Genomic DNA, 15798 nt, shown 5'->3' with positions numbered 1-15798 from the left:
ACTCGGTTCGTTCGAATCACTTTGAGGAATCGACTCGCTAGAGCGATTTGTTGGCGAATCGAACGCCACCGCCGCTGTTCTTTGTCCTCGCGGTGACTGACTGCATATGATCCCGCTGAATGTACATTATTTATTCATCCGTTTACAGTCTGTATTCATCAAACAGAAGATCTGAAGGATGGTGTTAGTTCATGTCGGATATTTGGTTCTTCCTGTCTTTGGCTCAGTGAGAAATAGAGGTATTTATAACACATTATTTCACGATCAGATCACATCTGAGGGCCTTTGGCTTGTTTAATGCATGGTTATTAAACCCACGACTGATTTATACACTGCTGTCGGTCCTTATCGAGGGGAAATCGTAATAAAATAACGGTTTATTTTCTTTAGCGAGTCACTGAGGTTTGATTCGGATCTGACGTTAATCTGTTATATTAACCTAACGTTAGCTAACGTTAGCCGAGCGAAGGACGCGTTACGCGTCAGATTTTACTTTTAAAATGTCTTTAAAATCAACCAATTGGCTTTTAAGAATTGAATTCGGCTTAAATGACAGATTGTTGATTCGTTTTATCGAGCAAATGAGCGCTGTATGTATCCGTTGAGGTTTATTTGTGAGGTTTGGCGTTTACCTCAGACAGCTAAAGATGCTAATTCAGGCCTGAGCTTAACGGACAACAAATAAAACATCAACATATCAGTTCACCAGTCGACTAGAGACCTTTGTATTAAACGTAAGAGTTTTGGCTGGGTTTGTCTCCGAATCAGAATAACATGGCTTATTTTTGAGCAATTTATCGTTGTGTCGAGACCAGCTGCTAACTTTACCTCCATCACTGATTTCATGAAGCTTTTTTGATTTCTGTTTTCTGATCTTCTGTCTCATAGTTTGATTTCATGTGCTTTATTTCTGTTCTTATCTCCTGTCTCATAGTCTATGGAGGCTGAATCTACATTCTGCATTATCAGATCATTGTGTTTTAATGATCATCTGTGTTCTGATCCCTCCTCATTTCCTCTTTCCATCAGAAGACGACAAACATCTCAGATCTGCTCCCTTCCTGAGAACCAAACACACACTAAAACCAGAGCTAACAACACATTTAGAGCATTTACAACTGCTGTCTTTATGTCAAGTGCTGTAGTTTAACCCACATCAGTAGCTCTAGAAGAGTGACTCATGTATGTCCCATCCAGCTTTTGGTAGTCAACATGTATGTAAATTCCTGTAAAATGGATGCATTTTGTGCTCGGCTGATCACCGAACCCACAAACCTTTAGCTGTCACCCCGCATAACGTGTGCTTCATTCATCGCCCTTCTGATTTTACACGGCCATTCACAATCATGTTTAGAGGAAAAGCAAAAAAACAACAGACAAATGAAGTAACACGCTAACTAACTGACGATTGGCTCCGAAAGGCATCCAATGCGATGTCCAAATTGCGTCCAAAATGCCATCCATTTGGCAGGGATGTTGATTTCCTGCACTGCTACTGAGATCCTCTATTAGAGCAATGCAAATGTCTATTGTTTGGTTGTGGTTTCTCTACCTTTTGTTCTGGTAATAGACTTCAGTGCATGAATCACATTTATTATTATTATTTTGATTCTACATTGAATAGACTCCAATGTAATCTTTCTGTAGTAAAGATGTACCCTGCTGTACTGTAATGTGCTGTAGCCGATGCATCTGCTCATTGGATGGATGTTGCTTTTGTTCTGTTAACCCTGTACTGAGCATGGTGGGCCTTGCTATTGGTCAATGTTGTTTTATTTGTTGCATGGACTTATTATTATGACACAAATCCACATATACTAATATTTTTCAATAAAGAATATAGTATTTTTCCTAACCTCCAGTGTGCTTCTTGCTGATTTCCATTTATTGTCTCCCCCCACCTCCTCCCTCTGCTGTGACCGATAGACTGATTTCCTCGCTTTTTTTCATCATGAGACCTCAATGAGTTGATCTGCGGTCATTTACGCTCATCGCTGAGGCACTTGAAGGTGCAGTGTGCGTTCCCCAGAACCGTAGACGTCCACAACCCAACCGGCGCTACTGCGGCGCCCCAATGTGATCCTGTTAGATCCCTTTCCTTAACGCTGCACCTTCAAGTCTTCTCACGGTAAATGGCTCGGATGCAATGTAAACGTGGCCTATCTCTGTGGTGTGTCCAGGTATCCACACATTTCATCTCTGTGATTATATCTTCTCCCACTAACACACATTGAGCGATGGGCTCGGCCCATTTCTCAGTGTGGCGACGACACGTTATTCGTGATTTCATCTGGTGATTTAGGCTTATGCGTTTCCAATTCCTTCATTCTGAAGTCTAGACTAGAGAGATGGGTAATTCTGCTTCTCTGCGTCTCATGTTTTCCCATTTCTACTGTGATATAAGTGTCCTCAAACCCATAAAGTGGTGCATTGATTCATTTCCTCACTTATTTGTTGTCTTGTAAGTAGCCAGCAGATACCTACATCACAACTCCACAAACTCAGTCTCAATCCATGTTTCAAGCATTCACCGGTCTTGTTACCAAGTAGCACTTCTGAATGAAGGATGTTTAATTTATGTAATCAGCCAGGACTTTTAATGAAGTGTATTCGTTGCTCTATACATTAATGTTCACGTCAGCTCATAATAAGCATGCTATAACTGCATGTCTTGCCCCTGCACCAGCAAAAAAGCCTTGGGTTCCTGAGATTTCTGCTGCTTCTGATGTCATTTTGGTTAATCATTCCATTTGGACAAATAACAGTAAACATGTTCCTAAGAATCAAGAGTCTTAGAAAAACATTCCTGTTTCAGACGTCAACGGCGTTCTTAACCCTCAGTCATTTTAATTGAGTTTTAGGCTGTGATTGTTGTTCCAGAACCAACAGAGGATGTTGATTCAGGAAGGTGTCCTACTTCATGTCTATTCAGATGTCATTGGATTTGAGATTTTGTTTTGCCAGCACATGTATACTGCCTTTGCAAAATAGTTCCCACATATGCATCCAAAGTTCTGTCATTTTCATTGGAAAACGCAAATCCCTTCATTGATTATGCGTGACAGGCTAACCGCTCGCATGAAAATACAGCAGCTTCGAACTAAATCCAGAGCACTGTGAGACGTTTACTACTCGCTCAGAAATTTGGCAGAGAAACTGAAGCAGCTGTGGATTCCTTCAGCTGTCCAGGAACTCCATCTCACAGTCTGCTTTCGGTAGTCACTAAATCTGCTGGGCCGGGGTGAGGAGACACGTCAGTTCACTAACTGCAGAATACGGTTCATAGATGCATGATTATTTCCAAAAAAAAAAAAAAAAACAGCCAATTTCATTGGACCGCTCAATCACAAAGTAATCTGTCAAGAAAAGTTCAGACTTCAGAAACATAATTGATGGATCTGATCATGAGAAACAGTCTTCCATTAGGATGTTCTACCAAGACTAAGTTTAGGGTTAGTTAATATATATATATATATATATATATATATATATATATATATTTTTTTTTTTTTTTTAATTAGTGCTTTGTCATCTTTATTGGTTTGGGAACTGGTTGGAAACCACACATAGTTGGGTTTTCAAAAGCTCATGAATTGTATTCTAAGTGTAAGTGCCTAGCTGAAAAGTTCAATTTTTCTATCAGGATGTTCTACCAACACTAAGTTTAGGGTTAGTGGTCTATATTTTATTGCTTTGTAATCTTTATCTTTAGGTTGGTGCTTTATTGGTTTGGGAACTAGTTGGAAACCACACATAGTTTGGTTTCCAAAAAAGCAAGAATCATATTCTAGAAAGAAGTGACTACCTAGAGAGTTCAGTTATCCATCAGGGTTTTCTACAAACACTAAGTTTATGGTTAATTGTCTATATTTTAGTGCGTTGTCATCTTTATCTTTTATTTGTGCTTTGTTGGTTTGGGAACTAGTTGGAAACCACACATAATTTGGTTTCCAAAAAGCAAGAACTGTTTTCTACAAAGAAGGAACCACCTGAAAAGTTCAATTATCCATCAGGATGTTCTACAAATAATAAGTTTAGGGTTAGTGGTCTATATTTTAGTGCTCTGTAATCTTCATTTTAAGGTTTGTGCTTCATTGGTTTGGGAACTAGGTTGGAAACCACAAATAGTTTAGTTTCCAAGAGCGACAACCATTTTCTAAAATGAACACCTGAAAAGTTCAATTATCCATCAGGATGTTCTACCAACACTAAGTTTAGGGTTAGTGGTCTATATTTTATTGCTTTGTAATCTTTATCTTTAGGTTGGTGCTTTATTGGTTTGGGAACTAGTTGGAAACCACACATAATTTGGTTTCCAAAAAGCAAGAACTGTTTTCTACAAAGAAGGAACTACCTGAAAAGTTCAATTATCCAACAAAATGTTCTACCAACACTATGTTTAGGTGTTAGTGGTCTATATTTTAGTGCTTTGTAATCTTTATCTTGAGGTTGGTGCTTTATTGGTTTGGGAACTAGTTGGAAACCACACATAATTTGGTTTCCAAAAAGCAAGAACCGTTTTCTACAAAGAAGGAACCACCTGAAAAGTTCAATTATCCATCAGGATGTTCTACAAATAATAAGTTTAGGGTTAGTGGTCTATATTTTAGTGCTCTGTAATCTTCATTTTAAGGTTTGTGCTTCATTGGTTTGGGAACTAGGTTGGAAACCACAAATAGTTTAGTTTCCAAAAGAGCGACAACCATTTTCTAAAATGAACACCTGAAAAGTTCAATTATCCATCAGGATGTTCTACAAATACTAAGTTTAGGGTTAGTGGTCTATATTTTAGTGCTTTGTAATCTTTATCTTTAGGTTGGTGCTTTATTGGTTTGGGAACTAGTTGGAAACCACACATAATATGGTTTCCAAAAAGCAAGAACTGTTTTCTACAAAGAAGGAACTACCTGAAAAGTTCAATTATCCATCAGGATGTTCTACAAATACTAAGTTTAGGGTTAGTGGTCTATATTTTAGTGCTCTGTAATCTTCATTTTTAGGTTTGTGCTTCATTGTTTTGGGAACTATTTGGAAACCACACATAGTTTGGTTTCCAAAAAAGCAAGAATCGTATTCTACAAAGAAGTGACTACCTAGAGAGTTCAGTTATCCATCAGGGTTTTCTACAAACACTAAGTTTATGGTTAATTGTCTATATTTTAGTGCTTTGTCATCTTTATCTTTGATTTGTGCTTTGTTGGTTTGGGAACTAGTTTGGAACCACACACAGTTTGGTTTCTAAAAGAACAACAACCATATTCTACAAAGAAGTGACTACCTGAAGTGTTCAATTTTCTATCAGGATGTTCTACCAACACTTAATTTAGCGTTAGTTGTCTATATAGTGCTTTGTAATCTTAACCTTTAGGTTTGTGCTTTATTGGTTTGCGAAGTAGTTGGAAACCACACACAGTTTGGTTTCCAAAAGAACAAGAACCCTATTTATAATGAAGTGAACACTTGAAAAGTTCAATTATCCATCAGGATGTTCAGGGTTAGTGGTCTAAATGTGAACTACCAGAAAAGTTCAATGGCCTTTTGCATAAACTTTTTAGACTAGTCTAAACTTTTCTCTTGTTATAACTTGTTTTATAGGTGATAAACCAAAACATTGTGAATAAATCCATTTTTGATACATTTGCAAGTATGGATCGTGTGGGAATTATTTGTCTAATTTGAACCCTAAAATGTAAAACTAGATTGGTTAACTGTTATTTCATAAGACCAGTTAAGACAAGTTTGAATGCAACTGGCCATTTGACTCACAACCAGTTGATAAATGTGACCATGGACCACAAAACCAGTCTTAAAAATGCATTGTATGGGTCAAAATTATCGATTTATCTTTTATGCCAAAAATCATTAGGATATTAAGTAAAGATCATGTTCCATGAAGATATTTTGTAAATTTCCAGCCGTAAATATATCAAAAATGAATTTCTGTTTAATGATATGCATTGCTAAGAACTTCATTTGGACAACTTTAAAGGCAATTTTTTCACCCTCAGATTCTCGATTTTCTACCTCTCAACCAACTATATCCTTTCCTAACAAACCATACGTCAATGGAAATCTTATTCAGCTTTCAGACAATGTATAAATCTCAATTTCTAAAAAAAATTAAACCTTATGACTGGTTTTGTGGTCAAGGCTCACATATGCCATATGAACAACACTATTGGAAATATGACTATTTAGGATGGAAAAAATAGGGGTATTGTTGTAGAGTGACAAAATGTTTGGTTAGAAGAAAAATATACTAAAACTGGACAAAACAGAACTAGTTGCAAGTCTAGATATTTACATTAATTAGGCTGATTGACTTCAGTTCAATTCCCAATCCTAAACTGTGTGAATGTAGCGTCCCAAACCAACAGATTAACGCAAACACGCTGTTCAAAACCTTCACTCTTCATTTCCCATCACACCCTACCGCTGATGATTGATTTCTTCTGGAAGTTCAGGAGAGGAGGAAGGCCGGCCTCCAGCGGCGGTTTAATCCCATTCATAATTGGTGTCATTGTTGTTGCAGGATCTCATTTTAACAGGCATCAGCACAGTCATGCTACCTCTTGCCGGCATTTCCACGTAGGCCCCCAGGCCCAGATCCCTGTTGATTTCCCAATGCCCCATCCAGGACAATCTCAGACAGGAATGAGCCATCACCTCGGCCCCGTGCACCAGCCAGCCGCGGCGTTACATCCACCCCTAAACCACATACCAGCGCCACCGTTCCAGGACATCCCGGCCCCGCCCTTCCTACCTCAGGCTTTACACCAGCAATACCTCATCCAGCAGCAGATCCTGGAAGCCCAGCACAGGAGGATACTTCCACAGCCCAGGTATGACCATAATCAACCAGACTTCAAAAGTTCTACTGTCCATCCAGTCTCAATAGTTATTGGTAAACAAACTCGTTTAGCTGTCCTTAATGGAAAAGGCTTGCTTTGAGCTTGAGTTCAACCCTATTGTGGTACATAATGGCAAAAATAGAGGTAAAATCTTTGTAGCAATAGCAAACATTATATGGGTCAAAATTTTCGATGTTTCTTTTATGCCAAAAATCATTAGGATATTAAGTAAAGATCATGTTTCAAACATATCAAACCTGATCTTTGATTAGTAATATGCATTGCTAAGAATTTCATTTGGACAACTTTAAAAGGTGATTTTCTCAATGTTTAGATTTTTTTGCACACTCAGATTTCAGCTTTTCAAATAGTTGTATCTCAGCCAAATATTGTCCCATTCTAACAAACCATACATCAATGGAAAGCCTATTTGCTAATTGACCCTATGACTGGTTTTGTGGTCCAGGGTCACATATATGCTCATATATGATTGGGTTCCACCTATAATTTTAATTTGGAACTTCATTTTTGTTCTCAAGGCAAGATCTCACAGGCAAAAACATTGTTTGCTCATGCATTGTTTTTAAGAATTTGGGTTATTTGGCCTTTTTCTAATGTATTGTTTCAGACTAGTGGAAAAAAAAACATCCAAAATAAATGTGAATAAATAAAGTAAAAGAAATGAATGAGTGTTTATTTTATTGCACTCCTTAAATGCAGAGTTTTTTCTCCACTTTAGCAGCACTTGCGGATTTTACAGATTTCTTTTTGCTCGTACATCAATCTTAACATCTTTTATTCCAAAAATGGTGAAATGGGGTGAAAATGCATTTCTGCCTTTTGACTATATTTTCTCATTTATAGAGTGAAAGTCCAAAATCTAATGTCAACAAAACCAAACAAGAATTTAGAACCTTGCTTTATCCAATGTTCAGACTAATATTGTGGAAATTTATCCAAATTAGTGCAAAAGAAAAAAAAAGTTTGCCACACTGCAAAACACTGCTTTTCATACTTAGATTTTGTCTTGTTTCCAGCCAAAATATCTACAAATTCTTAAATCAAGAAGGATTTTCTAGACAAGTAAAAAATTGTCTTGTTTTCAGAAAAATATGTTAAAATTAAGTGAATTTTTGCCTGAAACAAGCAAAATAATCTAGTTTTCTGCTTTAAATAAGATTTTGCTCATCCCACTGGCAGATTATTTTTGCTTGTTTTAAAAAAATTTCTGACTTTTTTATTTTGACTTTTTTTTTCTGAAAATAAGACGATAATTTTCACTTGTCTAGAAAATCCTTCTTGATTTAAGAATTCATAGATATTTTGGCTGGAAACAAGACAAAAAATCATCAAGAAAAGCATTTTTTGGAGTGCATTTCTTAATGTAATCAAACATCGAGGGGAAGTGTGGTGACATCTATAAGTATAATTTTTATTCCCTATTGACCTGTAGTGCATCTTCCATGTCTTAAGAAACGATCATTAGTGGTTGTTTTCATATCCAAACTGGTAAAATATTAGATTTTCTGGTATATTTTTAGAATCAGTTCAGTTCTGACTCATTTCGTTACAATTTTCCCAGCAGACATGCTCAAGACCGAACCCTTCCCCATCCGCAGACGCTGCGGCCGCCGTACGAATACCCTCCATCCATTCACATTCCCCCACCGCCACCAGTGCCGCAGCAGCCGCGCTACCTTGCCGAAGGAACAGACTGGTATGTCTGTGATCAGCGACTTGATAAACTAGTGCACTGTTTGGCTTTGATCGACTGACGGCATTTCTGTGTTTGCATTCAGGGATCTGAGTGTGGATCCAGGCCTGCCGCAGTACCATGTCTCTCCTCTCACTCAACACTATCAGCATTACCTGACCTCTCCACGACTGCATCACTTCCCCAGGAACACCACCTCAGCACAAGTGGTCAGTCTGAGCCTTTTGTATCCACTGCAAACCATTCATATCCAGAGTTGGGGGTAATGCATCACAAGTAAAGCAAGTTACGTAATAATATTATTTCTTCCAAGTAACTAGTAAAGTAACGCATTACTTTTTAATTGACAAGAAAATATCTTTTTACTCTTTCTCCCATTTATTGATTAAAAGCTCTCCTGTCCCCATATTGAGTGAAATTGTGAGTAAGATGTTACTTTAGTTCTAGAATAAATGTGAACATGCATTAATTCATCTCACTCACTAAAAAACAGATACAGTATTCTTCAAAATGAATAAAAACAGTGAAATTCAACGCAAACCTGCAATAATTAAATTTTTTAATTAATAAAAATATCCTTTATATACAGTATTTAATCCTATTTTATTAACCGATGTCTTTGCTGCCGACCTTCGATGATCCAATTCATCCATACTAATAAGCAAAAAATACTCAAAATAATCAAACATTTGTTTTCCTTTTTTTTTTTTTTATTGCTGAAGAGTTGACATTTGTTCTTCTGCGGTCTACTGTACAGACCTCAATTTACTTTTCTCTAAGCCTGAGGCTTTTGGTGTGAAAAGGCTTTTACATTTGACAAAAATAGAACTTTTTATATTAAAAACAAACAAGCAATGCCCTGCCCAGATTTAAAAAGTAACGCAAAAGTAACGCAACGCATTACATTCCATAAAAAGTAATGTAATTAGTTACTAGGGAGTAAATCAATATTGTAATGCATTACTTTTAAAAGTAACTTTCCCCAACACTGTTCATATCCAATGTAATAAGTTCCCATTCCCTGGAAATCAAACCAATGGCCTACAATGAAAATGAAGTGAAATTATTCATACCACTGGCAAATTCTGACTTAAAGTTACTTTTATTTTTTTATTTTTTTTTGGACCATCTCCCAAATGAAAATAAAGGAAAGGAAAGAAAGGAGGTGAAGTGAGGCCAAGTATGGTGACCCATACTAGGAATTTGTGCTCTGCATTTAACCCATCCAAGTGCACACACACAGTAGTGAACACACACACACCGTGAACACACACCCGGAGCAGTGGGCAGCCATTGCTGCGGCGCCCGGGGAGCAGTTGGGGGATCGGTGCCTTGCTCAAGGGACTCACCTCAGTCGTGGTATTGAGGGTGGAGAGAGTGCTGGTTATTCACCTTCCCACCAACAATCCCTGCCGGACCTGAGACTCGAACCCGCAACCTTTGGGTTACAAGTCTGACTCTCTAACCATTAGGCCATGGCATGTGGCATGTCCAAAATTATTCATACCCTTCTCAATAATCAATAGAAAAGCCTTTATTGGCTATTACAGCAATCAAACGCTTCCTATAATTGCTGACCATATTTTAGCGATGAGCTCCAGCTCTTTCAGGTTGGAGGGTCTCCTTGCCATCACCCTGATCTTCAGCTCCTCCACAGATTCTCAATTGGATTTAAGTCAGGACTCTGGCTGGGCCACTGCAAAACGTTAATGTTTTTGTCTGCTAACCATTCCTTCACCACTTTTGCTGTGTGTTTTGGGTCGTTGTCGTGCTGAAATGTCCACTGGTGCCCAAGGCCAAGTTTCTCTTTGACTATTTGGAATGGTATAGAACTTTGGATTTTCCCATAGACTCTGACAGTTTGCAAAGGGTATGAATAATTTTGGACATGCCACTTTTTGTTCAAATGTAAATAAATATTTTTCCCCACAATGATGTCTCTTGTACGTCGTCGTCTTATCTTCTGGAAGAAGCTTGTGTTGAAACTTGCTGGTTGAATAAAAGTAACTTTAAGTCAGAATTCGCCAGGGGTATGAATAATTTCGGGCTTGACTGTACTTGATTGATTGGTGTTGTGCTACACAGGTTGTCCATGAGATCAGAAACTACCCATATCCTCAGTTACATCTGCTGGCTCTCCAAAGCCTCAGTCCGTCTCGCCATGCGTCTGCCGTGCGGGAGAGTTACGAGGTACTGTCACACTTGGTGTTTTTTACTCGCATAACTAATCATTCTCTCTCATGCCATCGTGTAATGTGACGTGTTTCCATGTGGCTTTGATTCCAGGAGCTCCTGCAGTTGGAGGACAGACTGGGCAATGTGAACAGAGGGGCTGTGCAGACCACCATCGAGAGGTTTACCTTTCCTCACAAGTATAAAAAGGTAAAACCACAACTGTACAATGGCTTTTAAAAAACGTTTGACATTTTTGGTTAAAGCATCCTTGCAAAATTACCTTCTTTATCCTCCAGTTGTGTTTGGGTCAATTACTTGAATTTATTTGATTTCAGTTCTGTTTCCTGACATTCCAATTCGATTCCAATTCCATTTCCTGTCAGCTGCATGCAATTCCAATAACATTCCAGGAAGTGAATTGGAATTTACCATTCATTCTTAATTCAATTCATGAATGGCCCCAACCCTGATAGACAGGAACACAAATGTAAAGTGTGGTGTGTGTAAGTGCCACTGAAGTGGAGATTTATGGCTCAGTGTAGGAGAAACAACTCTTGGCCTTTAAAAATATGCATTGTAATTTAAATCTGTTGACACAAATAGATAAAGTGCTATAAAAGAAAGACTTAACAGTGTCGTTTGGGTGTTTCCTTTCCACTAGTCTGAAAAAACACTTCATGAAAAACCAAAAAGCCCAAATCTCAGACTTGACAGCGTTTCCCCTTTAGACCATTTTTAAGAAGTTTTATACATATGGCCCCTGGTTTACTATTTTACTCTTTGTAAATTATGAAGTGTAAGTTTCTTTTGGGATAAAAGCCATATGCTAAAAGACAACTCTTGTGATTTATAGAGAAGACCTCTAGAGCTAAAGATCGGCATGGATGAAGAAGAGCTCGACACGGATGAGAAATGCACAATATGCCTCTCGATGCTTGAAGACGGAGAGGACGTCAGGTAGTTGACGCTCTACTCCCAAACCAGTTTGATTTAAAAAAAAATGGTTGGTGTGGTTTATCCTTCATGTTTTGTTTTTCTTCTCCCAGGAGATTGCCCTGCATGCACCTCTTCCATCAGGCTTGTGTTGACCAGTGGCTGGCCACCAATAAGAAGTGTCCCATCTGCAGGGTAGACATTGAGACGCAGCTGTCCCCCGACAGCTGATGTCTCGTGTAGCACTAGCTAGAAGTCCTGTCGTCTTTCTTCGTCCCCTCGTGGGCACTTTGCCAAATGTGTGTCATCTCCATCACCTCTCACCTCTGACCTTTGCCTTCTGAGCCAACTGACGATGTAGAAGAAGAAAAGCACTGCGGTTGGCGATGGTTTCGGTCAAAGTGCTCTGAAGACCAACCAAATGTCCTCAGTGTTCAGTAGGTCACGGATGAAGCATTACAGCATGAACGCCACAAAGGCCGACATATTACGTGTGGTTGGTCACGAACGAATCATTCGTGAAAACAAACAAACAAACAAAAAAAAAAGGGAATCAAAGTCATTAGTGAACGAGAGAAGCGTAAAGAGTAGAATAAGGCCGTGTTCACACTTGGTGTCTTTTTTGACAAGAAAAAGTTGACAAGAGTGTTTTTTAGTAAAAATCTGGAAGCGTTGCAGCAGAGGGCGTCTTTTTGTTGCTATAACAACGGCTGCAACAGTAGCCTATGTGCGGAGCAGAAATGTTGATAAAAAAGGAAGCTGGCTCTTTTCTTTTTTGACATTTTTGCCTTTTATTTGATAGGACAGTATATACTGCCCTCCAAAGGCAAAGCGCAGTAACTACACATTTGGTCAAAATTGAGTTAAGGCTTAAAATGGACTTTGTGACAACTGTTTTGTCTTGTGGCAAAGTCTTCTGGATCAATTGTGTCCCGTTCAGAGAAATGAGAGTGTCAACATGTTTGACTAGCTGTTGTTTTTAAACTTTAAAGGCATTTTTCTGTTTCAGTGTTCGCGTAGATACTGCACTTTGCCTTTGGAGGGCAGTATAGACAGGGAGCGAAGTGGGAGAGAGAGAGAGCGGGGGACGGGATTGGAAAGGTATGCGAGCCGGGACTCGAAAAAGGGTCGCTCGAAGTGCAACGGCGCTACTGTACATGTCGATATGTGGCTCATATACGGCTGTACGCCGTTTTTTTTAAAGTTAACGGGGAGGCAAATCCGGTTCACAACAAAAAAATAAGTCTGTATAACGGCACCTTTCCTATTTTTTCCTGTTGTTACGAAAAAGAAAGGTTTAGCTACTCGCTTGTGATTGGTCAGCCGTCAAAAAAGGGCGTTTTCTTCAGAAAAGTTAAACTTTTTTCAACTTGAAAAGACGCTCTGAGCTGCAGAAAAAGACACCGGCGGTGGCGTTTAAAAAAAGCGCTCAGGGCTTTTTTGAAAAGACGTTTTACTCCATAGGGTTATAATGTAAAACAGACACTGGCAGTTAAAAAAAAATAAAGACGCCAAGTGTGAACACGGCCTAATGACTGACCCCGTGTTTAAAAAAAGCTCCGTCGTCGTGTCTGTGATTTCCGGAGGTGATGCTTGACGTCCGTTTGTAACCGTAAAGGCCAGGCTTGATATGAACTGTGACAGTCCGCATTTTGTGCTCGTGACGCCTCCGAAGCTTAGAAACGTATCCACCAAATGCATGTTGAAGCGAGAGGCCGGGGTTCTTGGGACGAGAGGTCGACGTGCATGAGGACGTTTCCTGCGCGACATTCTACTAATCCTGAAGACACTGTGTTCTCGACGCGTCTCCACGAGTGAATTATGTACCTTAATGCCTGTAGCACAAGCACACGTTGAATAGTAACGGCATAACTCTGTGTTTCCATTCGCTCTGTGACTCGTGGTCTCGCTTGGTCGTAACAGCAGCATCTGTAGAGTCATACCGTGCATGAAACCCGTTTGCTGCCATTTCTAGAGGACATGACAAGGGAGTAAAGCCATTTGTTTTATAGAAACCAAACATGACTTTTCTAAGCTGTTCTCCACGATCAGTCTCTTTCTGGTTTGAGTTCTTCTCTTCTTCGTTTTCCGACTGTCGCCAACCTGTGCGTGGGGCTAGAACAGCTTCTCCGCATAAGTAGCTGCAATGCTGGAAAAAACAAACAAAGGAGTTATTTATTGTCGTCTTAATGTAGCTAGTGGTTATTTTTGTAAATGCACTCACTTTTCTGAAGAGGTCGTGTGATTGTTCCTCTTTCCCTGCTTTTGCATTTGCACTCAGTTTCCTTGCGTATCGTGCACTCCATATAAAAAAAAAGAAGAAACGGAAAAAAACAAGGGAACAGATTTTTTTAACAGCACAGCGATGGTTGTTGCCTCACTGACCACTTTCAATGTACGTGACTGTTTTTCCGTAGCATTTCAGATGTCTTCGTAGTATGTTTGACGAAGTAACCTTCTTGACTTTGCTTTCGCAACTTTTCCAGAATCCAAGCGTTCAGCTGCTTGGAAGCCAGGAAGCCGGAAGCGTTTTGTTTTTCGTCCGCCGTGTAGAGCGTGATCTTTTCTCATTGTCTGTCTGTGTTTTATTATGGAAGCCTGTTTCCGCCACTAAATGAAAAATAAAAAAGGTAATTGCGATTTATCTCACAATTCTGACGTTTTCTGACAAAACTGTAAGATATAAATGCACAATTGAGAGTTATAATGTCAGAATTGCGGGTTATAAACGTATTTCTTTCTCGCAATTGGGACTTTGTATCTTGCAATTCTAACTTTATAGCATGCAATTGCGACTTTATTTTTCAGAATTGCAAGTTTATATCTCACAATTGTGAGTTGTTTCTCTTGCCAGTTATAAAGTTCTGAGGAACAAAAGAATATATGATACTGATCATGTTGAATTATGTTTATATCACACAATTCTGACTTTTTTCCTCGCAATTGCAACTTTGTATCTTGCAATTCTTACTTTTTTCTCACAATTGCAAATTTGTTTCATGAAATTCTGACTTTTTTGCTCACAACTGTGAGTTATAAAGTCCAGTTCTGAGGAACAAAAGAAACTGAGGTGTTGACAGAATTTATATCTTAGGAATCTATATCTATAGTTTATATTTCACAAATCAGATTTTTTTTTTCTCAAAATTGCGAGTTTGTTTCTTGCAATTCTGACTTTTTTGCTCAGAATTGTGAGATAAACTCGCAATTGCGAATTATAAAGTCCAGCTCTGAGGGAAAAAAAAAGACTCTTCACAGAACTGCAAGTTTATTTCTTACAATTCGGACTTTATAACTCGCAATTGTGAGTTTATATCTTACGATCTGAGAAAAAAAAGTGAAAAAACTCACAATTGTGAGTTTGTATCTCACAATTTTGACTTTAAGAATTGAGATAAACTCGCATAATTTTCACAGAATTGAGAGTTTATAATTGCACAATCCTGACTTTATTTCTTTTGCAATTCAGACTTTTTTTCTCTTGCAATTGCGAGTTTATATCTCACAATTACGACTTTATTTCTCAGAACTGCAAGTTTTTTCTCGGAATTTTGACTTCAATAACTCGCAATTGACATTTTTCTCAGAATTGTAAGATATAAACTTGCAGAATTTTCACAGAATTGCTGGTTTATATCTCACAATTGCAACTTTATTTCTCAGAATTGCAAGTTTATATCTCGCGATTGTGAGTTTATATCTCAGGATTTTAGAAAAAAGTCAGAATTTTGACTTTTCAAAATTAAGAGATAAACTCACATAATTTCCACAGAATTGCGAGTTTATAAATCGCACAATCCTGACTTCATTTTTCAGAATTGCAAGTTTATATCTTGCAATTATTATTATTTTTCTTTTGCAAGTTTGTATCGCAATTCTAATCTTTTTTTTGCAATTCTTTATCAGAATTGTAAGATATATTCTCATAATTTTCACTTGCGAGTTTATATCTCAAAATTCGTAGAATTGTGCGATAAGTCGCAATAACTTTTTTTTTGTTTTTTATTTTTACGGCAAGAACCAGCTTCCATACTTTATAGTTTACACATGATATTGTGCGTCGAAATGCCTTAAGTATTTAACAATCATAATTTATGACTAACTTCACCTACTATGGGTGCGTAT

At 38.3% G+C, this 15798-nt stretch overlaps 2 protein-coding genes across 3 annotated transcripts in view; both read left to right on the top strand.

Annotated features, from left to right (window-relative positions):
- LOC141287360 (E3 ubiquitin-protein ligase ARK2C-like) lies at positions 1 to 12226 on the top strand. 2 transcript variants are annotated; one of them, XM_073819491.1, is made up of 8 exons: positions 1 to 239; positions 6533 to 6842; positions 8434 to 8568; positions 8651 to 8774; positions 10651 to 10755; positions 10852 to 10947; positions 11594 to 11697; positions 11787 to 12226. In XM_073819491.1, the coding sequence occupies exons 1-8, from the start codon at positions 179 to 181 to the stop codon at positions 11902 to 11904; spliced, it is 1053 nt and encodes a 350-aa protein (XP_073675592.1). In that variant the 5' UTR covers positions 1 to 178; the 3' UTR covers positions 11905 to 12226. The 2 variants fall into 2 exon arrangements, 1 of the variants encoding a protein (XP_073675592.1); XR_012339450.1 differs by lacking the exons at positions 6533 to 6842; positions 8434 to 8568; positions 8651 to 8774; ... (2 more) ...; positions 11594 to 11697; positions 11787 to 12226 and adding an exon at positions 935 to 1855.
- The window catches only part of LOC141286736 (leucine-rich repeat-containing protein 2-like), a 371513-nt gene that overhangs the window by 213566 nt on the left and 142149 nt on the right, over positions 1 to 15798 (top strand). The window lies entirely within an intron of this gene.

Source organism: Garra rufa, chromosome 15 (genome assembly GCF_049309525.1).
Source record: "Garra rufa chromosome 15, GarRuf1.0, whole genome shotgun sequence".
In the NCBI taxonomy this organism is placed as follows: domain Eukaryota; kingdom Metazoa; phylum Chordata; class Actinopteri; order Cypriniformes; family Cyprinidae; genus Garra; species Garra rufa.
This window is presented reverse-complemented; position numbering and strand designations above follow the sequence as displayed.